The 27,600-nt window shown below is 35.4% G+C and overlaps 3 protein-coding genes across 12 annotated transcripts in view; 2 read left to right on the top strand and 1 right to left on the bottom strand.

Annotated features, from left to right (window-relative positions):
- Positions 1 to 7,381, top strand: part of LOC132109682 (cGMP-specific 3',5'-cyclic phosphodiesterase-like) — a 38,956-nt gene extending 31,575 nt beyond the window's left edge. Inside the window, exons 16-21 of the mRNA XM_059515954.1 lie at positions 1,243 to 1,343; positions 1,472 to 1,549; positions 1,635 to 1,698; positions 5,063 to 5,137; positions 5,269 to 5,352; positions 5,973 to 7,381. Coding sequence (XP_059371937.1) covers positions 1,243 to 1,343; positions 1,472 to 1,549; positions 1,635 to 1,698; positions 5,063 to 5,137; positions 5,269 to 5,352; positions 5,973 to 6,092 — 522 coding nt within the window. The 3' untranslated portion in view covers positions 6,093 to 7,381. The remainder of the gene's footprint in view (positions 1 to 1,242; positions 1,344 to 1,471; positions 1,550 to 1,634; positions 1,699 to 5,062; positions 5,138 to 5,268; positions 5,353 to 5,972) is intronic.
- Positions 7,382 to 10,003: 2,622 nt separating this feature from the next.
- On the bottom strand, positions 10,004 to 15,391 carry LOC132109886 (mitotic spindle assembly checkpoint protein MAD2A-like). Its single transcript, XM_059516293.1, has 5 exons — positions 15,220 to 15,391; positions 13,648 to 13,794; positions 13,263 to 13,383; positions 12,997 to 13,100; positions 10,004 to 10,336 (listed from the first exon to the last, which is right to left on the bottom strand). The coding sequence occupies exons 1-5, from the start codon at positions 15,281 to 15,283 to the stop codon at positions 10,164 to 10,166; spliced, it is 609 nt and encodes a 202-aa protein (XP_059372276.1). The 5' UTR covers positions 15,284 to 15,391; the 3' UTR covers positions 10,004 to 10,163.
- Positions 15,392 to 19,610: 4,219 nt separating this feature from the next.
- The window catches only part of LOC132109609 (calcium/calmodulin-dependent protein kinase type II delta 1 chain), a 177,966-nt gene continuing 169,976 nt past the window's right edge, over positions 19,611 to 27,600 (top strand). For 3 of the 10 annotated variants that reach the window (XM_059515852.1, XM_059515888.1, XM_059515870.1), the window contains exons 1-2: positions 19,616 to 19,915; positions 20,552 to 20,646. In XM_059515852.1, coding sequence (XP_059371835.1) covers positions 19,854 to 19,915; positions 20,552 to 20,646 — 157 coding nt within the window. In that variant the 5' untranslated portion in view covers positions 19,616 to 19,853. Of the gene's footprint in view, positions 19,916 to 20,551; positions 20,647 to 27,600 lie in introns of all 10 variants that reach the window. The other 7 variants (XM_059515905.1, XM_059515913.1, XM_059515879.1 and 4 more) reach the window with 5 other exon arrangements.

The raw sequence follows: 27,600 nt of genomic DNA, 5'->3' as shown, positions 1-27,600 counted from the left end.
TTAGGCAAATAAAAAAAAATCTAAATATTACTATTGTAAAGATTGTTAAAATTAGAGTTTTTTCTTTTAATTAAATTAATGCGTTGAGTCATATTTAGTTCAATAATATTTTTAATGATTGCTTTAAAGTTTCAAGGTAAACTATCCAACTTCAAATGATTTAACATTTAGCCTATTTCAAAAAAAATATTTTTAGTTATTGCAGTGTTTAAGTTTAAGTCTGGAGGAAATTAATAAATAATAATAACAAACATGGTGTAGCCACTGGATGCCTGTTTGCTTGTATATATTCCCTATAGCTGAGAACAGTGTTTTCAGAAATAATTGTAACATTTTAGTTGGATACACTGGCTGTTTAGAAGATTTTGTATGTCCTTTTGTTATTTTATTTATTTATTTATTTATGTTTTGACAGAACAAGTGTGAAGATTTTTACAACCATTTCGTTTTTTTTTTACATGGAAAGTGCCACAAAAGTCATTGTTCCATCACGTTCCTAAAAAGTAAATATTAATAATAATAATAATCAGTCAAATTCTTCCAGATGCTGGCTTTTACAAGTGAGATCTTCCAGGAACCACTTTAATGTTAACAGAGCTTACAGTAACCCTTTTTTAAAATGTGAGTTCCTCCAGGAACCTCCAGAGCACTTTGAGGTCTCCGTGTAATGAAAGGGTGACTCCAGAACCTTAGAACTGGAAACAAAGTGCTTCAAGGATCCCATGAGTTCCTGCAAAGACTATAATGTTTCCTCCAGGAACCATATTATGAGCAAAAGCAAATACATTTTAAGGTTCTTGGAATACTCAAAAGGATACCTGAGGCACCTTTAGTTTTTACAGTGTACAGTACACTCTTTAAAATAATGTTTCTTTTTCGCTTTTATGGTTGCGTGAAGATCCTTTAACTTTACATTGCACAAAAGATTATTTATACTGGAAAAAGTTTCTTTAAATTCTGAAAATGTCTTCACAATAATAAAAAACCAAGAAATTAAAAAAGTGTAAAGGTTATTTGGGGAACCATAAATGTTTCTTCTGTGGCACTGCTGCAAACCCCCTCTTTTGGAACCATTATTTTATATATAAGTGTATATTGTGGGAATATTTAAAGAAAAGAAAAAATACCCATGTAATGTTTTTATGTGTCCACATTGTAACTGCATTCATCCACAGTACATCTTGAGATAATAATATAGACAAAAGGTTGTTTTCTTTCATTCCTACTGTCTCTCTCTCTCAGGGTAATCAGATTCTGAGCGGTCTTTCTCTGGATGAGTACAAGGCAACACTGAAGATGATTGAGAAGGCTATTTTGGCCACTGACCTGGCTCTCTTCATGAAGTAGGTACCAGATGTCATATACAGCTGAGTCAGAGGTGCTTTAGAAACCTACAAAAGGGATTCATTCAGTTAACTTGTATCTGACAGTTTCTTGCCGTTTGTGCATAATGCTATATTTGGTTTTGCAGGAAAAGAACAGAATTCTTTGAGCTGGCTAAGAACAGTCAGTTTGTATGGGAGGACGGATATCACCGAGATCTGCTAAGGTGAGTGTCAAGCATTCAGGAAGGAAGAATGAATTTATGTATGGGTCAGTCAGATATATTTCTTCGTTATGATTGTCTTCTGTAGGTCGATGCTGATGACAGCATGTGATATCTCTGCTATTACAAAACCCTGGCCAGTACAGAAGAAGGTAAACATACAAGAATACATATGATTAAATTTACAATAAAAGCCCACTTTCAAAGCTCATTCGTATAAATGATATGAATGCTTTTGAAATGTTTGTCAAGAATAAAAGCTAATTTAAGCTTTATTACATTCAATGAACAGCAGTTTGTAGATACTTTGACATTCTGTAGCTTTATACATTTAGCGTGTTTAAAGTGTGTTCTGTAACTCACATAGACAATGTTTCCAACCTTAAATTGGTTTAGGTCAAGGTCAAGGTAAACTTTATTATCCACAAGAAGGAAATTCATGTGGTCACCATTACACGCTCCATTGTTAAATAGCCTGCTACATAACAATAAAAACAAAACATTAAATACAAAAGCATTAAAAACATTTAAACATTAAAACCTAAGAAAACCAAAGACACGACAGACAAAACAATAAACATTGAAAGGAAAACATGACAAGCATGTATGGATAAATAAACTACCTGAGTGCTATTGTTGTACAGTCTAATTGCTGTAGGCACAAAAGAATTGCTGTACCTTGTGGTCCTAATTTTCCTTTGCAGTAGTCTGCCACTTGACCTGTTGCTTCTTAAGAAATTCTGATGAAGAGGGTGGGTAGAATCATTTAGAATTTGTTCTATCTTTTTAAGACTAAGGTCATTGTACAATTGGGCTACAGTTAGCTGATCAACTCCAATGATCTTACTGGCTGTTTTGATTATTCGTTGCAGTTTATTCTGGTCCTTAATATACATGTTACCAAAGGCACAAATAAGGCCAAATGATAAGACACTCTGCAAGAGAGCTTTGTAAAACATCTGAAGAATACAGCTGTCTATTCCAAAATGGTTAAGTTTACTTAGAAAAAACATCCTCTTCTGTAACCTTTTGGACTTATTTTGTGCGCATTCATTAAAAGTCAATTTATTATCTATTTCAACACCCAAATATGTGTGTGTTGTGACCCGCTCTACCACTATACCATTTATATTTGAGGGTGGAACTATAATTCCCTTTTTATTAAAATCTACGGTCATCTCCTTTGTTTTCTTCACATTAACCACAAGGAAATTATCTGTACACCAATTAATAAAATCCTGCACCTCCCTCTCAAAGCTCTCTACGGATGCAGTATTTTACTGTACAAAACCCACTAATGCTGTATCATCAGCATATTTAAAAAATGTGTGGTTTGAGATGGTTGCTTGGCAGCTGTTGGTGTATAAGGTGTACAGAATAGGGGACAGAACGCACCCTTGTGGTGCCCCTGTATTTATGGCTTTTAAAGATGAGACACATAAGTTAAATTTGACTTGTTTACTACGGTTCGTCAAAAAGTCAAAATCCACAAAACTAATCTCAGTTAACCCCAAGGTGAACCAATTTTTTTACCATCAGGTGGGGTTGGATTGTGTTGAAGGCACTGCTGAAATCTATGAACACAATCTTGACAAGACTCTTTGGCTGTTCAAGGTGCTCATATATGTTATTTGTCAGTCAGCAGTGCATCTTCAACCCCTCTCCCCTCACGATATGCAAATTGGTTTGGGTCTAAGGATGGTGTGAACTCACATAAAAGCAGTTTCAAAATAATTTTTTCAAAACATTTCATTGCCGTAGATGTTAGGGCAACAGGGCGCAGGTCATTAAGTTCCCTAGGTTTATTATTTTTGGGTAGGGGCACGATCAAAGATTTTTTCCATAGAGAAGGAACTACACCAGTGTCTATTGACAGCTGGAACAGCCTTTGAAAGGGCTGTGCCAGCTGATCTGCGCACACCCTTAAAGTCCTGCTGCTTATACCATCAGGCCCACTAGCTTAACGGGGATTCACATGTGTAAAAGAAGACTTAATATCGTCTATAGAAATATCTATATCCACACACTTCATGCTACTGATTTCTTTATAAACAAGTTCCTGTTCAGCTGTAAAATCATGAATATCAAATTTGCAATAAAAGTCATTTGCCATTTCAAGTTCATTTTCCGCTGCCATGAGATGCCTCTTAGGCTTGTATCCTGTGATTGCCTGTACCCCCTGCCAAGCTCTCCTAGTATCAGTTCTAAAAAAGTTCTCTAATTTACGTTTATATGCTGCTTTACATTCCCTGATCATACCTTTTACGTTTTTCTGCACAGTCCTTTTCTCTTCTCTATTTCCTCCCAATTTAAACAGTCGCTTTTTTTTGGTTAAGAAGTTGTTTTAATTCTGGAGTTACCCAGGGCTTGTTGTTAGGAAACATCTTAACAGTCTTTTTGGGAATGATTGCGTCCTCGCAGAATGTTATGTACCCCGAGATAGCAAGCGCCGCGTCGTTGACGTTTTCGTTCCCGTCGGTCACTACGTTCCAATCCGTGCGCTCTAAACAATCTCGCAATGCCTCGGATGCGTCAGCGGTCCAGCTCTTAACCTCCACCTTTCTGACTTTCTCACGCCGCAGCCTAGACACATAGGCGGGCATCAGTTTAACCATGTTGTGATCTGAGTTCCCTAAGCCGGGCAATGCTTTAGAGTAAAAGGCGTCCTGGGTATTTCCATAGCACTGATCGAGGCAGGCTGTGTCGCGGGTGGGGCAAGTGACATATTGCTGGTATGCAGATAAGTGCTCCTTTAGGCTACATGAATTAAAATCTCCCATCACAAAGTTAGCCGAATCTGGAGCTTCTGACTCTGACTGAGCTACAATTTCATGGATAGTAGAAGCAGCAACTTGTGTATCGGCAGACGGTGCGATATACACAACAAAAAGTCTGATTTGATGTATCTCTCTAGGCAAGTGCTTGTTTGCTAATTAGCAGAGGGTGGAGGTGCAGCTGTTATCCTACTCAACGCAACCCAAAATGATCATAATTTAGACCTTCACACTCTCATAAAACATAACCAAGAACATGTTATCTTTGAGAATTATGCAGACTCACGACATATAGACAGACTTAATATTTACTGGACGGACGTGAGACTATGGTAAAAAATTAAGTACTTTGTTGCTTGTATGAATCATATAGTTTTTTCTTTATTTCTAAGATAAGATAGATGGACACCAATTTTTTTATTATTGCAATATGTTTTGATTCACATACTATAGTTAAAACATACAGAATATAACAAGCATTCACAGTATTCCATTTTAAACACAGCCAGATATCCGTTGCATAACTCCTTAGCATCCGATCTGTCTATCAAATCCCCAACCCTAAATATTGAAAATAACACTAATAAGCAAACCTGTGAAGACTGCCAACTAAAAAAAAAAACACAGGAAAGTTTAATAATTTTCAAGGTTGTTCAGCTGAAATATTATGTGAAATATTAAACATTTTCTTCACCAAAGAAAGTACCAATTCAGTAATTAACATTAATTTATGTTTCAACAGATAGCAGAACTGGTTGCCACAGAGTTCTTTGAACAAGGTGATAAGGAGCGGAGAGAGCTAAACATTGAACCTATTGTAAGCTCTTTACTTGCTTTATGAAAACATCAATATTGTGTTTTATAAGACTGCAGTAGTTTAGAACCAGGTCAGTAACTCTCTGGTGGATGACAAAATAAAAGTAACCATGTGACATGATTCTTTCCAAGGATCTGATGAACAGGGAGAAGCAGGATAAAATTCCCAGCATGCAAGTGTCTTTCATTGATGCCATTTGTACACAGTTATATGAGGTAAATCATATTTTCTTTTGACATTTATATTGTTTAAGTGACTCAACCAGCTAAAAGAAAAAAGAGCCTTGTTCAACCAATGGTGCAAGTTTAGTGTGGGCCTACTTGTTTGGTATATGCTGATGTGTAATGCAAATCAGGCAAGTTTTAATGTACGTTTTGTTTCATTTTCTTATTGAATTATTATATAATTAACTGTTTTTTTTGTGTGGATCATCATAGACTGGGTATGTGCATTAGAATACCTCAACTGCTAATTATGTGGGTATTTAACTCTCTAAAGCTTACTGTATCATGTCAGGCTTTACATGGTTGATTTGATCATTTAGAATAAAGCAAGCCGTTACCATTTCTTCTTCTCAGCAAATGAAAATTCTGTCATCATGTACTCATCCTCATGTCATTTTAAACTGGTATCCATTTCTTATATTTAAAAAAAAAAGACTCCAGATTCCATGCAGTCAAAGTCCGTGGGGTCCAGTTTTGTTTGGACCACATTTTTCAAAATATGAGTAAATGATGACAGAATTTTAGTTTTTGGGTCTTATCTTTTAAGGTCAGTAGTGATCATTTTTTATGTATTGTCCTTCTGCTCTCTTGCCCTGTGTTTGTGTGAGCAGGCGCTGACGGGTATCTCAGAGTACTGTTCTCCCCTGCTGGAGGGATGTAGGAAGAACAGACAGAATTGGAAGCTGCTGGCTGAGCAAGAAGAGGAAGCTTTGCTAAATAGAGGACTGTAGCATTTCCTTTGGCATGCAGACGTCCTAGGACAACATTCCCTGCCCATTTCTCAGAGACTAAAGGATTACAAGACCCTGAAGCAGTTTTTTTGAAAATGCAAGGTTGGGTTATAGATGCATCAGAATAAAGTGCATTTATGAGCTGTGTATAGCTGTGCTGTAATAGACTTTATGAAGGAAAGTAGGATTAATGGATCTTTACCTGTGGATGTAATTCATCTGATGAAGAAATGCTTTAAAACTGTGATTAAATTATCTTGACTCGTTAAAGGAATGTTCCAGGTTCAATACAAGTTCTGTCCAAAGCATTTTGTGACATGCTGTTAGCAAAGAAAATCATTTCAACTCATCTGTGAATTTGTAAAAACAAACAAAAATGAAATTTACCGTAACACACATACACACACAATAGAATTTTAAGAGGTAAGATTCCCAAGTCATAAGTGTACAAGTTGTATTTTTGTAAAGTAACTTTGTAAAGTTGTAAAAAGTTATATACAGTTGTCTAAAAAAATAAATCACCCTTTTAGCAGTGGAACTAAAGTTCTAGACAGATTCAGTTCTACACTTCTAGTGTAATTCCTGTAGGTGGAGATACTCCATGCAAATACTTTGCAGATAATTTTAATAGTTAATACTCTTTCTGAAATCTGGTAACCATAAGCATGGCTGGAGTTGAGATATTTGGTATAATATTACAGAGATACATTTAGCTAGCAGTTCTAGCATGTTAGATTTATGTGTACCATGTAATGTTTATCTTTTAGCTATTCCTTTGAAAAGCATGTACTATATTCTTACATTTATACTAGTGCAGTGCCTTTTCTCACAGATTTTCTAATTCCAGTTTAGCTGTTTTAATCTTTCTTGTTTTTATAACATTTCCAGCCTATTTTACATGGTAATCAACACCAAATCAACTTGGATTGAGCCAAGAACATTCCTTATTTTTGTAATCTGTTATTTTTTTGTGCAGCTCACTTGCTGAATTAGCCTACTGAAATCCGCACATATACAAAATCTTATTTTGCTACACGGTCATTTTTCACTGTATAACCACTTCCCAAGTCACTTTGTGTTACACCATTATACCATGTTACAGATTTTTTTTCTTTTCACTTACATTACATATAAAGAACTCAATAGCCTGTAAGATGTCAACTTATTTATTATCTGCTACACAAATGTGTTAAAATCCTTGACAATTTTGGAGTATGATGGAAATAAGATGTCTGTAGAAATCACTGTGTGCCCATTTGGCATGTTCAAGAAACCTGTTCCACACCTGACATGTTGATGGATCTACTATTCTTTAAGTTATTATTTTACAATATTGTGCAATCATTAAGGATGCACATGTTATTTATTTAAAGGAATTTATAGTTGAGCAGTTAACAAATTAAATGGAAGCATGTACATTTTTAGTTGCGGTAGCTGGTCTTTGTTTTACCTTGTTCATTTTTACATTGCTCTCAAATACTACTGTAGTGTAAAGTAATAAGATATGATTTTTTAGAAATACAAATATTCCATGTGGAATATGGTGCTGCTACAAACTGAATGCATAATTTAGACAAAAATAAGAAAAAAAATATTTAAAAAATGTTTTTATATACAGGTCCTTCTCAAAAAATTAGCATATTGTGATAAAGTTCATTATTTTCCATAATGTAATGATAAAAATTAAACTTTCATATATTTTAGATTCATTGCACACCAACTGAAATATTTCAGGTCTTTTATTGTTTTAATACTGATGATTTTGGCATACAGCTCATGAAAACCCAAAATTCTTATCTCAAACAATTAGCATATCATGAAAAGGTTCTCTAAACGAGCTATTAACCTAATCATCTGAATCAACTAATTAACTCTAAACACCTGCAAAAGATTCCTGAGGCTTTTAAAAACTCCCAGCCTGGTTCATTACTGAAAAACGCAATCATGGGTAAGACTGCCGACCTGACTGCTGTCCAGAAGGCCATCATTGACACCTTCAAGCGAGAGGGTAAGACACAAAAGAAATTTCTGAACGAATAGGCTGTTCCCAGAGTGCTGTATCAAGGCACCTCATTGGGAAGTCTGTGGGAAGGAAAAAGTGTGGCAAAAAACGCTGCACAACGAGAAGAGGTGACCGGACCCTGAGGAAGATTGTGGAGAAGGACCGATTCCAGACCTTGGGGGACCTGCGGAAGCAGTGGACTGAGTCTGGAGTAGAAACATCCAGAGCCACCGTGCACAGGCATGTGCAGGAAATGGGCTACAGGTGCCGCATTCCCCAGGTCAAGCCACTTTGGGCTACAGAGAAGCAGCACTGGACTGTTGCTCAGTGGTCCAAAGTACTTTTTTCGGATGAAAGCAAATTTTGCATGTCATTCGGAAATGAAGGTGCCAGAGTCTGGAGGAAGACTGGGGAGAAGGAAATGCCAAAATGCCTGAAGTCCAGTGTCAAGTACCCACAGTCAGTGATGGTCTGGGGTGCCATGTCAGCTGCTGGTGTTTGTCCACTGTGTTTTATCAAGGGCAGGGTCAATGGAGCTAGCTATCAGGAGATTTTGGAGCACTTAATGCTTCCATCTGCTGAAAAGCTTTATGGAGATGAAGATTCTGGTTTTCAGCACGAAAACGGTTTTTGCTCACAGTGCCAAAACCACTGGTAAATGGTTTACTGACCATGGTATTACTGTGCTCAATTGGCCTGCCAACTCTCCTGACCTGAACCCCATAGAGAATCTGTGGGATATTGTGAAGAGAAAGTTGAGAGACGCAAGACCCAACACTCTGGATGAACTTAAGGCCGCTATCGAAGCATCCTGGGCCTCCATAACACATGAGCAGTGCCACAGGCTGATTGCCTCCGTGCCACGCCGCATTGAAGCAGTCATTTCTGCAAAAGGATTCCCGACCAAGTATTGAGTGCATAACTGAACATAATTATTTGAAGGTTGACTTTCTTTGTATTAAAAACACTTTTCTTTTATTGATCGGATGAAATATGCTAATTTTTTGAGATAGGAATTTTGGGTTTTCATGAGCTGTATGCCAAAATCATCAGTATTAAAACAATAAAAGACCTGAAATATTTCAGTTGGTGTGCAATGAATCTAAAATATATGAAAGTTTAATTTTTATCATTACATTATGGAAAATAATGAACTTTATCACAATATGCAATTTTTTTTAGAAGGACCTGTACAAGCATAGCATATAACACAAACTCCTGTCATTTTCTCTTGACTACATTTCTTGCTATAAAGGGGAAAGACTGCCTTTCCACCTCTTCTCATGCTAATGAACCCAGCAGGTGTTTCTCTGATGTGTCTTCAACTGAGCCATCAGCAATAGAAGACTTTGATGTCCAAAGAATGACAGGTTCAAAGCAGAATTTGCCACCCTGCTTCAGATGAAACACATTTACATCCTTTATTCTGCTACAAATTTTCATAATTGAGACACTAGTCTCCTTTATTTGTGACACACTTCTACACTCTTTTCATTGTAGGTAATTATTCAAGATAGAAGAGCTCAATAGCACGTCGTTTGAGTAAATTCTGTCCTCATACAAGGTTTATTTTAAAACATTATTTGGCATGTATGTTTTCATTTGTAATTATCAATGATGATCCTCCACACAGTAATGAGAATCATCCTAAAGGTATAGCCATTTTTAAGAAGGTAGAACCAATATTGCCATAACACTGATGTGTAACTAATAATAAAGCCGTAAAATAATTAATGGAAAATATTAAAGGAAACACTTTAAGTTGAAGTACAGAGCCAGATGCATTCTCGACAGGCTTTGTTGTTGACAGCCTGTTCACATTTGTAAGGAAATGTACACCTAGATTTTGTCGCCATCTAGAGGATAACTACTGCAAAATATCAAAGAAACATAAATCACCAATACAACATTGGAAACAAGAACTGTATTTTCTGTATTGGGAAATACATTCTTTAAAAATACAACAAATAAGAAATAAGCTTTATATAGATATATATACAGAAGACTGAAAAGTTGAACAGAAAAAAAAGAGAGAGAACAGAACACACAAAAAAAGAAAAAAAAAAAAATCACATGGAGTTTGTCCTCTTGTAGGCCACCATACTGTTCACCTTATGAACAGAAGTAGTAAAGGAACGCAAGCGGACCTCTTCTGATTGGTCAATTAGTTGAGGCCCAGATTCCTCCCATTGCTCAGGTACTTCAAGATCTTTGTCTGTGTAGATCAGAAGGTCGAAAGCACCTGCGTTATAAAGGACAAAAGTCACAATAAAGAGAAAATCAAAATATGTACCATGCAACTTGTCAGCTTTATAAAATTGTTTAGTTTTGCTTCACTCTGAAAAGAAACCACTGGGAGAAAAAAAATAAAAAAAAATAATACATATATATATATATATATATAAAATTCGGCTTTGCACGAGTAGTTATTGCTGTTGATTGATTCACATGGAAACACAATAACTTAGTATTATTAGACAAAGAAACCACAACTAGATCCTAGTAAACTGGAAAATTATAGGCCCATTTCAAATCTTCCACTTATGTCTAAAATTTAGGAAACGTTGTCTGCTCGATTGTGCTCCTTCCTGCAAAAAAATTCTGTATGGAGAATTTCAGTCAGGTTTCAGGCCCCACCATAGCACAGAAACTGCACTTGTTAAAACTACAAATAACTTTCTACTTGCGTTAGATCAAGGCTGCATCTCATTGCTAGTTTTACTTGATCTTAGTGCTGCGTTCGACACCATATATCATGACATGCTCGTAGATCGATCACAAAATTATACAGGTATTCAAGGACCAGCTTTAAGATAATACTAATTAATAATAATTATGGTTTAGATCCTACCTGTCCGATTGCTCCAAATTTGTTTATTTAAATGGGAATTAATCTCATTTATCACCAGTAAAATAGAGTCCCCCAAGGATCTGTCCTAGGTCTTCTGCTATTTTCAATATACATGTTGCCCCTTGGTAATATTATTAGAAAATACAGGATTAGTTTCCACTGTTATGCTGTTGATACTCAACTATATCTCTCAACGAAACCAAATGAAACTTCAAAATGATCTAAGCAAAGTTTGTTATGAATTCTATGGTTACTGCTAAAGGCCTATTTACATTTGTTGTACTATGCAGGGCTATAAGAAACAAAACTAGGTACTTTATTATTATAGTTTTTTAGGTTCCATAGAATAAACGTATATTATTTTAGTAGTCATAATTTCATGTGTTTATGTCTCATCTTGTTGTCTTTATCAGCATTTTAATCCATCTTGTTGACGTCCTGGGAACTAAGAATCACTTAAATTGAGAACTAAACTTGAACTAGAACTAAACTAAACTAAACTAAACTTGAGAACCATATACAGTCACAAAAAATCGTTTATGACAATCTGTGCCAATATTGTGGATCATAATTATTTCAGCATCACTTGGCCATTAAGTGTAGTTTGGGCTCCTCTTCAATGCATCTTATAAATATTGTCATATGTCTTGCCTACATCCAGTCTGTTTTTCTTCATTAGTAACATGCAATAATATAGGAGGTGTTGAATTTTACCTCTAGCTCATTGCAGTTTCTTACCATGTTAAGTAAAAAATATGAATATGCAATAGGGTATAAATTTAGCATAATGCACCTATTTATAATTATTTTTTTCCTGACTGACTGATGAGCTTATGGATGCTGAATGGTTATTCTGAGGTAAATGATTGATACGTGGTACAAGTTTTCCAAATTTTTCCGCAGTTTGAAACAAAGGATGAGCGATTCCATGAGACATTTCAGTAAGATATACTCCATCTTATAAAATATCTTTTGGTGTCCATTCATTGGTGTTTAATTTGTACTATAGTAAAGAGAAAGATATAATGGGTTCACGTGTTGCTTGAACTGAGGTGCTAAAGCGATCGCTCATGCCGCATTAAAGAGTGCCAAAACAATATTCATTGTTTGAATTTCATTATGAATTTGGCAGAATTTTAAAGCTACTATGTTTATTAAAATGTAACAAAGGATGAAGCTTATTATGTCTATTGGACAGTAAGTGCACTACAAATAATATGAAGTACACGCATTAACAGAACACAACAAATAGACTTAAGATTGACAACAAGATGTTGTATAGATTATAAACAAATTGTTAACTAGGGCTTCACGATAAACCGCATGCGATATTGTCAGTAAAGTTCTGTAATCAGCGGTAAATCGAACTACACAGAGCAGTTGTTCAACAAGCTGCGCAAAACCACGATCATATTTTGCGCAGCTTGTCTGTGAACAACGGCTCTGTGTAGTTAATTCTGCTCCATGTGAAAGCACGCAGGTGATGGAGATTTACCTCTGATTACTGAACAGGCTTTACTGGCAAGCTGTGCATTAACTATCGCATGCGATTTATCATGCAGCCCTATTGTTAACGATATTGTGATATCCTATAGTATCCATTGGCCACTTCAGCAAAAACTTCACTCACAAATTAATATTTTTTTGGCACAGTCTGGAGCCCTGCTATGTAAACTATGGCATATGCAATATTGCCAAAATAAAAATAATCCATAACATTTATTAAAATGTTTGTCTGAAATCTAATGCTACAGCGACAATAAAAAATATATATTTTTTATATTTCATACAAATTATATAGCACAGGATGACAGTGATCTTGCGGTGTGACTGCATGGATCTAATGATCATATTAGATATGATCTAATATGACTATCATATCAGATAGTATCTTTTGGTGTCCATTCATGTTAAATTTGTACTATAGTAAAGAGAACGATATGATGGGTTCACATGTCGCTTGAATTGAGGCGCTAAAGTGATCGCTCATGCTGATAAATTTTAAGCACAGTAAATTCTGTACTTATTAAAACAATAACTAGTTTACTTACAGGCAGTTTCTAATAATGGCAAGAAGGTGACTGTAGCAGTGATCTGTCTGATAACAGAACGGATTTCCTCTTGGATAGCTTTTATGGACTTCTCCCTGGGTGTGCTGGAAAAGCCAAGGTGTACAATACTTTATGAAAATTTATATTTGCATTGGTTAGGTAAAAAAACAATAAGACTTAATCACTATTCACTTATTGTAAAAGGCTGTGATTGAATATGAAAATGTATCATTCATCCTTCCAGATTACGAATTTTGATTAAGTACCTGTTCTCCTTTGCTGTCTTGTCACACTCAATATCAAACTGCCATCGCTCCAGCACCTCATTGGTCTCCAGGCATGTGATGACAACCACCAGCTTCTGAACTGTGCAATCAAACAACCATTCTGCAACGAAAAGGACAAACAATGCTAAAGAACTAAGCAGGCTCAGGTTTCCATTTCTAGTCATGAAAGTAGTCTTTCTCATGTGAATACAGCACTCTTAAATTACTTTGAGGTTAAAAAAAAAAAAAAAAAAACTATTGAAGGCAGGTATGAATACCATATGCACCTCCTACTAAACTGCATAACCAGTCTTAATAAAACAAACAGTTACTCAAAATTTGATACTATTATTTTTCAGACAAGCATGGTTGGATTAAAAACAACCTTTGAGTTGTGAGATGACATTGGTGAGGTAGTTCTTCAGCTTTGCATCTGTGGTCAGGTGAAGGCTCATGTCATATTGAGTAACTCTGGTGAAGGTTTCTGCTGGGTAGATTCCTCGCTGGTACAAGATGCTGTTGATTCCAAATGCTACGGACAACAAAAGGACCCATTTCATTTATGTTCGGAAACAATTAAAAGGGCACAGCACACTAAAATGTATTTCATTTTCCAAACGAATCATGATGCAGGAGCTAAAATGGATAACACTAACATAATTATAAACAAAAAAAAAACTTTAAAAAAAAAAAAGTAATTTTTTTTATATATATATAAAAAAAATACAATAAATCAAGAGTACTGTATTATTTTCTCTACACAAATGTCTAAAGACTCCAATTATGACTATAACCTTGATGGAAAAACCTATTGACCACTATTACATGCCTTCTGACATTTGATTGACAGTTTGCTTTTTTTTTTCAAGTAAAAGGCATTTTAGTAAATAGGCTTGTTATAAAATGTAGCCTTTTTGTTGTGAAACCTTTACTGATTTCTATTTAGTATATGTAAGAATAAACACTGCGATTTCGAGAGATTCCACCGTTTATATGCGGATGTTACTTGATCCTGAAACTTGTAGCAAGTACGCCACATTGGTCTTAGCAAATTTTATTCAAATTAAGAACGGACTGAATTTGGACTAATACAGACAAGGAAGCACGCTAGGAGCGCTCCCTGAGAAATTCTGCTATAATCAATGAATATCGCAACATGGCACAATTAATCTCTTATTTACATTGCGTCAACACTTTGTAATAAAGAGAGGATTCGCGAGCTTCCACAACTCAAGACTGAACAAAAACTTGGCGAGTGGACTCTGACTAACTGTAACGCCTCTGATTGGTCATTGCGTTCCAGAAATGAAAACACATATCTGTGACGATTGGCCATTATGTTCAACACTGCAAAAACAGCACAGCACAAACACACGTTGAATTTATTCTGCGTGAGGTGGCTTCCTCACTTTCGTTTAGTTGTTTATGTTTATTTAGTTTTCAAAGCTATGTTTCCCGTTTCTTTCCTCCCGAATATTGAACTTCATTACACATATACAATTTCCTTAAATCAAGTCTCACGACAGAGTTTGAAAACCACTGACTTATATTGTTTGCAGTATTTCAAGAGGAACACATGCAGTAACGTTAAGTGTTCACCTTTAAATTGTACTGACATAAATTATTCTGACGCAAAAAAAGTTTACCATCCTAAGGTAGCAAATATGATACTCAACAAACTCAAGCGCAAACATTTTGATATAAAACAAAAAAGACTAATATTTAATATGTTAGGTTTTACATGGTTAGAAATCATCATAAAAAAATCTTTACTTTTAAAGCCATGCATTTGGGATTATAATGTTTGAACCGTAGCAAAGGCACGAGTCTTTTGAACGAAACTTCAGACACCTCCCGATTCGCGTCGATTTCAATTCAATTTCTATTGAAACCAGGACAGACATGAACGACACCATGAAACCCATTCATCTGCCCAAAAACCAGTAACATTACTTACAGAAAAACTCAGCAACGAGTTCTGCACTCCCCTTCAGCGTGATTCCTTTCAATGTCTTAGACATCTTTGGATTTAGTTTAATTTTGGTTTGTTTCTGTACGCTTTAAGTCCTCTCACTTTCTTAACCGCCGACTAGTTTGAATCTAGACGCTGCGTCTGACGCAGGTGCATACGTCATTGTGACGAAGCCGGAACTGCTCGCGTTCCACGAATCCACGTTCAGAGAGAGAAAGAGAAAATCGTGTTTATATTGGTACATGTTTTGTAACAAAATGCTTATGATCAAGTCTTTGTTATCAGCCCGTATTATTAACAATTTACAAGGGCGATAATATTATAATAAGCAGAATAAGATGTTGAAATTGAGACGCAAAATGGGCGTGGTTTATTTGCCCGTAAGCAGTATCTAAATAATAACAGGCCGTCTATGGCCACAGTACCGCGGGGGCCCGTTTCACAAAGGAGGTTAAGTGAAAACTCTGAGTATGTTAACCCTGAAATGAGGGAAACTCAAGGTTTTCTGTTTCAGAATGGGAGGTTTGTCAAACCCGAGAAAGCAGGGTAAATCAAGCCTGTTTCTGAAAGAGAGCTAACTTTTACTCAAGTCAGTTACCGTAGTAACTTACTCTATGAACCTAACCTGGTCAGGAGCATGTTTTCTTCAGTAAACCTAGAGTTTATTTCGGCCTCCTCCTCCTTTTTAAACACTTCATTAATGCACGCTGGAAAAATGCTCTTTTTAAGTGTTTTTCTTCTTTTTTCCCCACAAGTACAAATATAAATAATAATAAATAAATAAATAAATAAAGATTGATTTTCTATATAAAAAATGATATAAGATAGGTCTTGTTTCCTGGGGGGGATCTAAATTAAGTGCATTTTACTTAAGTAAAATTATATGCCAGTGTGGTAATAAAAATAATCTTAATGCAAATGGAAAACAAGATTATTTGGAGTGTCCATTACTAGGTGCAAATCTACTGTAGCTCCAACCTCCATCGACACATAAGGTTAAAAATGACACATGTAAATAACAGCTTCAGTGGTGTAGGCAGTAATGTTTTGGGCATGGAAAACTAGCTCTACCTCCTTTAGTGGACTTTGCTCTCCTAGGAACTACCAAAATTCCAGCGTTTTGTGACCTTAGGGAGCGTGATGGATTGTAGCGTGGAAGAAGACTAGTTAGGTACGCAGAAGCTAAACCATTAAGAGCCTTATAGGTAAGTAATATTTTGAAACTGATACAGAACTTAATAGTTAGCCAGTGCAGACACTGTAAAATTGGGGTAATATGATCATATTTTCTTGACCTGGTAAGGACTCTAGCTGCTGCATTTTGGACTACCTGTAGCTTGTTTATTGAAGATGCAGGATAACCACCTAGAAGTGCATTACAATAGTCCAGTCTAGAGGTCATGAATGCATGAACTAGCTTTTTTGCATCAGAAACAGGTAACATGTTTTGTAGCTTGGCAATGTTTCTAAGATGGAAGAATGCTGTTTTGGGAAAAATTATATTATATAAGTTGGTGTCTAATATAACACCCAGATTTTTGACTATAGAGGAAGTAACAGTACATCCGTCTAGTTGCAAATTGTAATCTATCTAATCTGTGTGTACTGTTTTTTTTATGGTCCAATAAGTCTTATCTGAATTGAATAGGAGAAAATTATTTGTCATTCAATCTTTTAAATTTTTAACACACTCTGTTAGCTTAAATAATTTTGAAATTGTATCTGGTTTCGTTTAAATATATAGTTGAGTATCATTAGCATAACAGTGGAAACTAATCCTGCATTTTCTAATAATATTACCAAGGGGCAACATGTATATTGAAAATAGCAGAGGACCTAGGACAGATCCTTGTGACATTCCATATTTTACTGTAGATAAATAAGATGAATTCCCATTTTAATAAAGTTATATTGATCAGACAGGTAGGATCTAAACCATCTTAGAGCCTGCTCTTGAATACCTGTACAGTATAGTTTTGTAATCAATCTAAGAGTATGTTGATCTATGGTGTTGAATGCGGCACTAAGTTCAAGAAAACTTGCAATGGGATGCAGCCTTGGTCTGACGCAAGAAGCGAGTCATTTGTAATTTTTACCAGTGCAGTTTCTGTGCTATGGTGGGGCCTGAAACCTGACAGAAAATTTTCATACAGATCTTTGTTCTTTGTTTTTTGTTTTTTGCAGGAAGGTGCTCAATTGAGCAGACACAACTTTTTCTAAAATTTTAGACATAAATGCAAGATTTGAAATGGGTCTGTAATTTGCCAGTTCAGGATCTAGTTGTGGTTTTCTTAATAAGTGGCTTAATAACCACCAGCGTGAATGGTTTTGGGACTTGACCTAAAGATGATAAACAAGTTAATAATATTGAGAAGTGGTTCTTCTGCTACAGTTAACTCTTTCAGTAATTTATTGGGTACAGGATCTAATAAACATGTTGTTGGTTTAGATGCAGTGATAACTTAAGTTTATTTAGCTCTTCCTGTCCTATAGTTGTAAAGCACTGCAGTTTATCTTTGGGTGTGATGTATAAAGCTGAAATGTTAGACGCTGTAGAATCTACATTTGTTATTGTATTTCTGATGTTATCTATTTTATCAGTGAAGAATCAAGTCATTACTATTAAACTGTGAGGGAATATTTAGATCGGGTGGCGTCTGGTTATTTGTTAATTTAGCCACTGTGCTAAATAATAACCTTGGAAAGTTTGGGTTATTTTCTAGCAGTTTGTGGATATGCTCAGCAATGGCAGTTTTTAGAGCCTGTCTATAGCCGGACATAGCCTACTGCTTTTCCATGCAATTCTAAAAACGTCCAATTTAGTTTTTTTTTCCATTTGCGCTCAAAACTACAAGTTTCTTTCTTGAGAGTGTAGGTATTACTGTTATACCATGGGACACTTTAAGGTACGATATCTATATCAGTAAGATCTATTCCATACTCCGAAAGAGTTTATTACCTCTAGGTCAGTAAACGCAAGTCCTAAAGCATCATTTGTATTATCAACATGAAGGTTAAAATCTCTGACAATATAATATTATTGATTATTACATCCAAATTTGCATATCCTGAATCCATTGTAAGTCGCTTTGGATAAAAGTGTGTAATTTATATTGTGTAATTTAATTTAATTTAAAAAAAATTCACAAGTTGAATTAACTTCAAATAAAAATTGTCTTGATAATTTTTTAATATTGGGCAGTGGTTTTCAGTTTTGTATAATTCACTGCAAGTTATTTGAAAAGAGGAAATATTTATTATTCATTGTGAAGAACTGACAAAAGGACTATAATAAATATTCAGGTGAGTAAAAAGTGACAAATATACCTAATCTGAAAAGTCAAGGGTGATATAGGGAGAGCTTTTTATCATCACATTGATTTTTGAGACATATAGGAGATGAAGGAGAATGCTCAACTGGATTTACAGGATTAGTCATTTAAGAGGATAACTGGTCATCCCTGTTAACCCAAGGTGACAGTACCCAAGGATGAACAGTACTGTCTGATGCCTTATTTTAGGCTAGCGTTATCAGTCTATCAACTCTAATCAAGTCTACCCGCGCACATTCTCTCATTTCCTGCGATTTAAATACTCAAGTCTTTTTAGACTCTCGAACACTCGTGTTTGTTCCGCCAGAGAGAGCTCTTACACTGGATTCAACAGCCGCTGTTACAACAGGAAACGAGATGTGAGAGATTAAGTAGCCTAATGTTGGGAAACTCGAATCATTTTAACGAATCGGTTCGTTCGAATGATCCGGTCAAAAATTGATTCATTTGAATCATCAAAGCAATAGGGTTTATTTATATCCCCGCTCTGCGTTTTACAGCTCCCCTTTTTAAATTAGTTTTTTAAAGCAATGAAACTTATCAAGTGAAATATCATAATATTCTTTATCACTATATGTTTTTAATGGTTAAAATGATTGTGAAATTGTGTTAACCATGTGTTTTTTTTTAACTTGAATGTAAAACAAAACTAATGGTTAATGAATGAGAAACAATTAAGAGCCTATGCACTAATTTAGACCATTCCTTTTTATGCGGACATTATAAAATATAATGCAACTATTGTATGATATTATAAAATAAATACCTGGGGTAAATTTAACAGTAGCCCATTTATATATATATCTTATTTATATTTGTTTTCTAGTTTAAAACGGGCAAATTTCTAAAAATGTAATAGGCTACTTACGTTGGTTTCATACAGGTTTTTTTTTTAATACGTTATAAACAACTACTCTTCCACTCTTCATGAATTTATATTAACGCGTTTGTGACTAGAAACATTTACAAAGCAAATTAAAGTCCCCGAAACTCAAATGATTCAGACACGTTTCGAATCGGTTGGATTGAATCATTAAAAAGAACCAGTTTAAAAGAACGTCACGACTTGGGCATCTCTGATTAGATGAGGTGCGGCGTTTCAACTTCAAATAGGTGTCAAAACAGTGCCAGTCACCATCTCACACCTGCAAGAGGATTTGAAGTTACAGACTTATGCATTGTCATTTCGTTGAGACATTTACTTTCAGTCTGCGCTGAGGATATATAGGACGAGGTAACCGCAGATTTCACTTTTGCGCTCAGATTGTTCTTCCTATCGCTCTAGGTATGGCTTCAACAACCTGCACCAGGTTTACCGACGAATATCAGCTGTATGAAGAACTGGGAAAGTAAGTATTAGTTATGCACAAGTTTCTAATAACAACCTAAACGGTTTTTTTCTTGTCTGTTTTAAATGCAGTGAAAGTGACCTGTTAGTCCCTACCTGATTGTGTACGTACCTGCGTTCGCAAGTCTCTTTTCTGCGTCTTTCATGTGCTGTTATGACGCCGAGTTTCACCCTGGCAATTAAATACTGTACTTTTTTAAATAAGTCTTTCCCGTTTTTTGGCGGGAATAGGAAACAGCGTAATTCCCCTATTTAAAACGCCATGTTTACTTATTTTCAGAACGGAATTACCGGTATGTTGATGTTGAGAAGCACGATCTTACAGATACCGCCCATATAGCGGGGATATTCAAGACAAGGTTTTATGAACGTCTAAATGTTTATTTATTTGTATTTTTTAAAGAAACGTCAGAGGGTATCAGGGTAGTTTTTTTTTTCACAGTGAAGAACAAACAGGAAAATTCTGCATTATCAGAAATATGTACATACCCAAAAAAAGGATAAATTAAAATAAAATTAATATTCACAGTCTTAATATTTTATCAGAATTTAACCTAACCCTATATATATATATATATATATATATATATATATATATATATATATATATATATTTAACTTTCTTTTTGATTTCCAGAGGAGCCTTTTCTGTGGTGAGAAGATGTATGAAAATCTCTACTGGTCAGGAATATGCTGCCAAAATCATCAACACCAAAAAGCTGTCTGCCAGAGGTGAGCTCATTCTGCTGAGTAGGCCTAGTTCATATGCTGAAATTAACACAACTGGTTCAGTTGAGTATGATGTTGAACTCTTACTACATCTGTAGCTTTAACTAAATATATTATTGCATGTTGTAATGTTCAGCATAGTTCCATTTAGGGGTTTTATTGTAACCACAGTTACATGTACAAAACCACAGCTGTTGTTGGCCACACAGGATTAATTACATAGTTACTGCATCACTATTGCTACTTATGATATTTAGGGTTAAGTTGAACAAACCCCTAACCCTAAGTATTTAATGGGTCATGAACGGCATTTTACATTGTATAATGTGTCCTGAGGTGCACTTATGATGTAGCCCATCAAAGCCTTATCTGTCGAGCGAACAAATGCAGTGACCTCACGATTTCTGCACTCTCATGAATGCTTTCATCATAACCTTGCAGACATAACGTACATTTAAATAAGATACTCAATATGCAGTGTAGACATTTTGCAGTGTCATTGATTTTATCGCGAGTTTTGGCCAAAGTGCAGAACTCCCTGTCAGTGATAAACTTGCTGTGTGATTGACAGCTCCACTGTTTATAAAGGGATAGTTTTTGATCAGTATTTCATACATTAAATGCCACAGTGATGACATATTTTTGTAGGACAGCCTGGAAGTATTACTGATGTATATTTTGTTATAGAATAAATGAATATATATTTTGAGCTTGTATTAACTACAAAACTTATTTCAGAACTAAAAAACCCACTGACTTCATGAAAATGCTAGAAATGCTAACTTGTTTCCAGGTTTTAACCTACAACAAATGTAATCTCTGCATCACTTTTTTTACTTGAGTCTATATTTTTCTGTAGAAGTCTGTTTGCAAAGCCTGTGTCGAATTGGGTGGATCAAATAGTCCAATAGTGAAATGTACCCGAACAAACAAATAATGCTCTACTGAGTCAATCCTAATGAATCCAAAGGATCCTAATGTTATTTTTAGTTCAGTGATCCTGTTGTGCTTCCCGTGACTCCTTCACCTGCCCTTAACTAAAGGATCAGTGGCTGGGCCAAAGATGAAGAAGCATTTGTTGATCTGTGTCTATGCAGGCGGTCTTGTGCTGTTTATCTTTATTATGTAAAAAAAAACAAAAAAACACTGGAAGTAGAAAGTAAGTCATCACAAATTAGACATGTGACTTTTGAAATAACAATAAACATGGGCAAAAATCCCAAGGACAAAGAATCTCATAGAAACTTTGGAGTAAATCAGTAAATAATCACCTACTGTAGCACCACTCAGAAATCTCAGCAACTACACAGCAGTGTGCCCCAAACAAAACCACTCCAACCATAACTGCATAACATCACCCAAACCACCCATAACACTGTTCCATTGTGGCTGTGAGGTTTGCATGGGCAAGTAGATACCTTCAGAAGCTTGTGACATCACTTGCTACCCACTGTAGAGCAGGCCCATTTCTTATTTCTTTTGACCTCCATGGGTCAATCTGTCAATACCATAATAAGCCAGGGCTGTTATGGAAGCCTTGCGTTTTATGTCCCGCTGAGCTTTCAGAGGCAGCTGTTTGCTGAATGCAAGCGTGGGATGGCTCTGGTGTCCCAGTATTGACTCATACTGAGTCTTTAATAGACTGTCAGGTGAATGGAAAAAGCAGTCCTTTGTGTATAAGTGAGACCCCTCACTTGGTTACTGTGAGGGGCACTAAGAAGTGTACAGAGAATATAACAGTAGAAGCTGAAGGTCGACATGTATGAGAAAATGTTGGAGTGGTGTAGTTGGATGTAAAATTTTCTTAAAAAAAAAAAAAACATTAAAATGAACAATTACAATAAAAAATAATAATAAAATAATAATGATAATAATAATTTTATATATATATATATATTTTTTTTTTTTTTTTTTTTTTTTTTTTTTTTTTTACCTGAATGTTATAACTCGACTTTCAGGTATGTGAAATGTAAATGCAAAGACAACTAGACTCTTTCAGTTTTGGGTCAATTAAAAGGTTTCTAAAGTCACCTCTTTTAAAGAGGACTCAAGTGTAAAAATCTCTCAAAGTGTTACACTTTGGCCAGAACATAACTTTAACTGGACACCATTTGCTAATTTGTGTTATTATTATTTTTCTTTTGTAATGCTCTGTTGAACTATTTCATTTATTTATTTTTTACAAGAAAATTTTTTATGCTTTTCTGACATTGAAGCCATTACATCACAGGAACCCCAGGGAAAACCTTTTAATAGGAAACAAGTTTTCCATGGAATCCTGTCATATATACTGAACAAAATTATAAATGCAGCACTTTTGTTTTTGCCCCCATTTTTCATGTGCTGAACTCAAAGAACTAAGACTTTTTCTATGTACACAAAAGGCCCATTTCTCTCAAATATTGTTCACAAATCTGTCTAAATCTGTGTTAGCGAGCACTTCTCCTTTGCCGAGATAATCCGCCTACTTCACAGGTGTGTCATATCAAGATGCTGATTAGACAGCATGATTATTGCACAGGTGTGCCTTAGGCTGGCCTCAATAAAAGATTAACGCATTAACAGAACACTGCAAAAAGACTAAAGATATTGATAACAAATTATCAGTTTGCCGTATCAATTATAAACAAATTGTGAACAATATATTGTTAATCTCCACACAGCTGACAGCTTTACCTGCTGTAGTTTGTTCTAGTTGCGGACAAAATAGACACTGCTTTTCTGCACACACTTCTCACATCTCCACTCTCTAATCAACTGGAATACTAATTCAAAAACATCACTATAGAACTAGTAACGAAAGAACACTGAGTTGCTTTATTGAAGCTCTTATGTGTAAAAGTTTTAGCCTATGTAAAATACTACAAAGCTATATGCAAGAAGCTGTATGCTAAAAGCATTGAAAAGAGTAAATTATCATGAGAGGAAAAATTGACTGAGTGAGTGTGATTACCTGCATCTATAAAACATTTATTCTTCAGGTCAATCTCATATTCAAAATAACAAACTGTTTGAATGTCCTCCGAGGAAAACAATGTCTTTGTCGTAGTATCTATTTAAGTGGTTAAGATGGTTTTTGAGGTAAATGCTGGTCATTGCATTTGTTGGTTGTGTCTTACAATGTATTGTTAAAAAATGTCCTTGTTTACAACTTTGTTTCAGTCCCTTTCAATATAAAAGTCTTTACTATTGACTTATCTTTTCACCTTCTAATAGTGTGTGTGTGTGTGTGTATATACATATATTAGGGGTTTGAACCTACACTGGTCTCATGGTTTGGTTACGATTATCATGTCATTGATTCAGTTCAATTCGATATCACGATGCATTACAATGCATTTATGATGCACTGCATCCTCAATCTTTTCCCGAAACAATCAGAGGAAAGGCTCAGTGCTTCACGAGGCTTCGTTTGCCAATACCTACCCCCTGAATATTTCATTGTGCATGACATGATTTACACGCAGCGTTTGTATTCTCCAGGTCATGCTCAGATTGTTCATGAAAGCAGCAATGTTACCAGATGTCGGCTTTTAAGGTAGTTGGAGCATTTTTAATTACTCGTGCTCACGTCTCGCCTCCCTCCACCATTAGGCACATTCAATTTGAAGTGCAACTGCGCAGGATTGTATGAATTCAACCACGAAAGCATAGGATCCGTCTGCTCTCTTATTACTCGCGGTACTTGATCTCATACACTAATCATTCTGCTCAGTTGCTCTTCAAGCCAAATGTGCCTAATGTATGCTACCGCAACAGCACGTATGTGAGACAAATGACATCAGAAAAGCATCAGTATGTTATAATCGGCTATGATCTATTACTGAACTGATACTGAATTGTCCTCGTTTGCATCGCAATGCATCAAAGAAACGATTAATTTCGGCATCCCGAATATATATATATATATATAAATAAACACACACATATATATATATATATATATATATATATATATATATATATATATATATATACATATATATATATATATATATATATTTTGTGCTAAATCAACAGTATTTGTTTAATTATAGTGAGTTTGCTTCACCACCATGATGCGCACTGAGAAATCCTGAAAGCGGAGTGATACAAACATTGAAATGGCATAACTAGTATAATATCGCAGGTTAAAACCTCACATTGTGTGCGTACATATATATCTTTTCCAATCAGTATGTTTTATACATATATATATATATATATATATATATATATATATATATATATATATATATATATATATAGGGAATGATATGTGAGTATGTGTGTCTGTGCAAAGTTTAAATGTGTGTTAGAGATAGAGACAGTGAGGGAGATGGAGATGGATAGCAAGAGAAGCCCATTTAATTTTCATCATCCACTGAAGGTCACCTCCGGGATTCCCTCTTCTTGACTCTGGGTTTGCACTCTGAATGTTAAAGGATCTCTAGTTGGAGAACTCTCCCTCTTTTTTCTCTCTCTTGCACAGGAAGTAGGCCATAAAGACTGATGCAGTATTGTGTTAAAATAAATAGCATTAAGCTCCTTTGATTTCAGTAATCCTGCTTGGGCTTTGACAGTCTAAATGCACGTGTCTCTACCCAAGTGAATATGCATTGTTGCGGTATCATGTGTGCTTGTTTTGTCTTAACACTCAGTGGTAATTAAAAAATAAAATCAATTCCTAGTTCTTTAATTCGGTTCCATTTCATCAAGTGAAAACCACTGGACTGACAGCAAATAGTAAAATAAAATTCCAAATGTATAATTCAGGTATTTTAGTTGTTAGATCAATTATTAATGCTGTACTAGCGTAGTAATTTCTAGAGTAATTTATACCCCTTTTTTTCCTGCCATGAATAACATGTTCAGAACATTTGTATAAGTGAAAGGTGCTCCCTAGTCTGGAGTATTTTGACAAGGTCGTAGTTTCATTAAATGGGATCTTTAAGAATTGATGTTGGGAAAGCAGTGGAGACTAGAGAGAAGCCATGCATAGAAAAATCCAAGAATGACAGCAAGGATCAAATGCTGAAGTGGTCATCAGTAAACTGATTTGGAGATTGGCCAAGATAATTCAGGATTCTATTATTATTATATTTGTTTTTTATTTGTTTTTGACAGATATAGCGATTTTTAATTTAGCAAAGTTAAGCTTCATCTTAAAATTGTCAATAGTGTGCAGCACAGTATGGGTATCCTTGATTGTGCCATCTCAAAGAAGCACAAAGTCACTTTTACGGACTTTTTACAGACTTTTAAATTAAATGTTCCCTCCTGGTGGAATGACCTCCCCAACTCAATCCGAGCAGCTGAGTCCTTAGCCATCTTCAAGAATCGGCTTAAAACACATCTCTTCCATCATTATTTGACTCTCCAACTTTAGCACTCACTATTCTAATTCTATTCTTTAAAAAAAATAAAAATAAAATCTAACTACCTTTCTAATCTTTTTGTATTCTATTTATATATATATATATATATATATATATATATATATATATATATATATATATGCACTTCTATATCATTGCTCTTTTTGTTGTTTTTGATTGCTTCCACTGTCCTCATTTGTAAGTCGCTTTGGATAAATGGGTCTGCTAAATGAATAAATGTAAGTTAAATAAATGTAATATTCTAATGGTATTGCTACTTTTACAGAATTTACTGAATTTCACAGGAAAGTTACATGCATTTTGTGTAAATAAAGAACTATATTACTTTAATCAATTATTTGGGATCTAAAGAACAAGTGGAAAATGTGCTGAATGTTTAATTTCATCCAAGTGAAATTAGAAAAGCAGTTAGACTGAATTTACACGTCCATATTGCCAGATGCGCTCGTGGAGACTTGTGGTGCGGAGCCAGGCTTAAGAGACAGGCTGCGTGTGTGCGGAGGAGCGAGTATGACAAGCATTCAGAGACACAAGTTGAGTGTGTGGTCTTCTGAATTGGGAAAAGTCAAAGTGAAAGTGACATGACATACAACCAAGTATCCAAATTGCGCACACACACAGCAGTTAACACACCACACACACCCGAAGCAGTGGGCAGCCATTTATGCTGCGGTGCCCAGGGAGCAGTTGGGGGTTCGGTCCCTTGCTCAAGGGCACCTCAGTCATGGTATTGAGGGTGGAGAGAGCGCTGTACATTCTCTCCCCCACCTAAAATTCTTGCCTGCCCGAGACTCAAACTTGCAATCTGTTGGAGGAGGTAAAATGTCCAAGATAACGTTTATGTACTAATAAAAACATCTTAGAATATATATTTTATTTTCCAGTACTGAAAGCGGAACCTATAATGTAGCTCTTGATATGTGTTGTGACACAGCTCTGGCAAATTAATGTTACCTTTTTTGTTTGGTGTCTGTCATTTCAAACAAAGCTGAAGTAATCGCATATTATATAAGTTTTTCTTTGGTATTCATTTGCCTAACTATCGATCTGACCCAGTAGCTCTGGGTATTGACACATATTTCACAAATAAGTAGATTCTGATGCACATGGTCTTGACTGGATTCTGATTTCAGTTTGTTTCTATTCAACCCTTTACAATGAGAGTAAGTTTTCAAACAACTAGATAATGTCTAACATTAGCCATTGGCTAATAAATTCTTAGGCTTTCCTTGCCAGTGTATGATTTGAAAGCTAAGTTTAAGTTTAGCACAGATATATTTTTAGTTGCCAAACACTGATCGCTTCAGAGTTTCACTCTCCGTCAAGCAATCTGTGCTATTTTTCTATTCATCTCAATGGATGCGCAGTGTACCTACCTGTATTTGATGTACCGTAAACTCTAGTGTGAAAGTGCATGACTCACCAGTGCTTTGCTGAGAGCGAGAGAGTTTTGCATGCAAAATTGACATTCTACATTTAAACAATATTCTTTGTTGTATTTTTATGTCAAAATATCACCGTTCATTTTAGAATTCTTCAGCTTTTAAGAACAACCATAAGATATTGCTGGTTTCACCAG

This window comes from Carassius carassius, chromosome 2 (assembly GCF_963082965.1).
Source record: "Carassius carassius chromosome 2, fCarCar2.1, whole genome shotgun sequence".
In the NCBI taxonomy this organism is placed as follows: Eukaryota; Metazoa; Chordata; class Actinopteri; order Cypriniformes; family Cyprinidae; genus Carassius; species Carassius carassius.
The sequence above is the reverse complement of the archived record's forward strand: the minus strand, read 5'-3'. Positions and strand labels throughout refer to the sequence as shown.

Bases quoted from the DNA above. Each gene is read 5' to 3' on its own strand.
- LOC132109886 (XM_059516293.1), bottom strand. From the start codon at position 15,283: ATGTCTAAGACATTGAAAGGAATCACGCTGAAGGGGAGTGCAGAACTC. The intron at 13,795-15,219 runs GTAAGTAATGTT...TGTTGTCCGTAG, and splicing joins ACTCGTTGCTGAGTTTTTCT to CATTTGGAATCAACAGCATC. The intron at 13,384-13,647 runs GTTGTTTTTAAT...TTTTCGTTGCAG, and splicing joins TGTCATCTCACAACTCAAAG to AATGGTTGTTTGATTGCACA.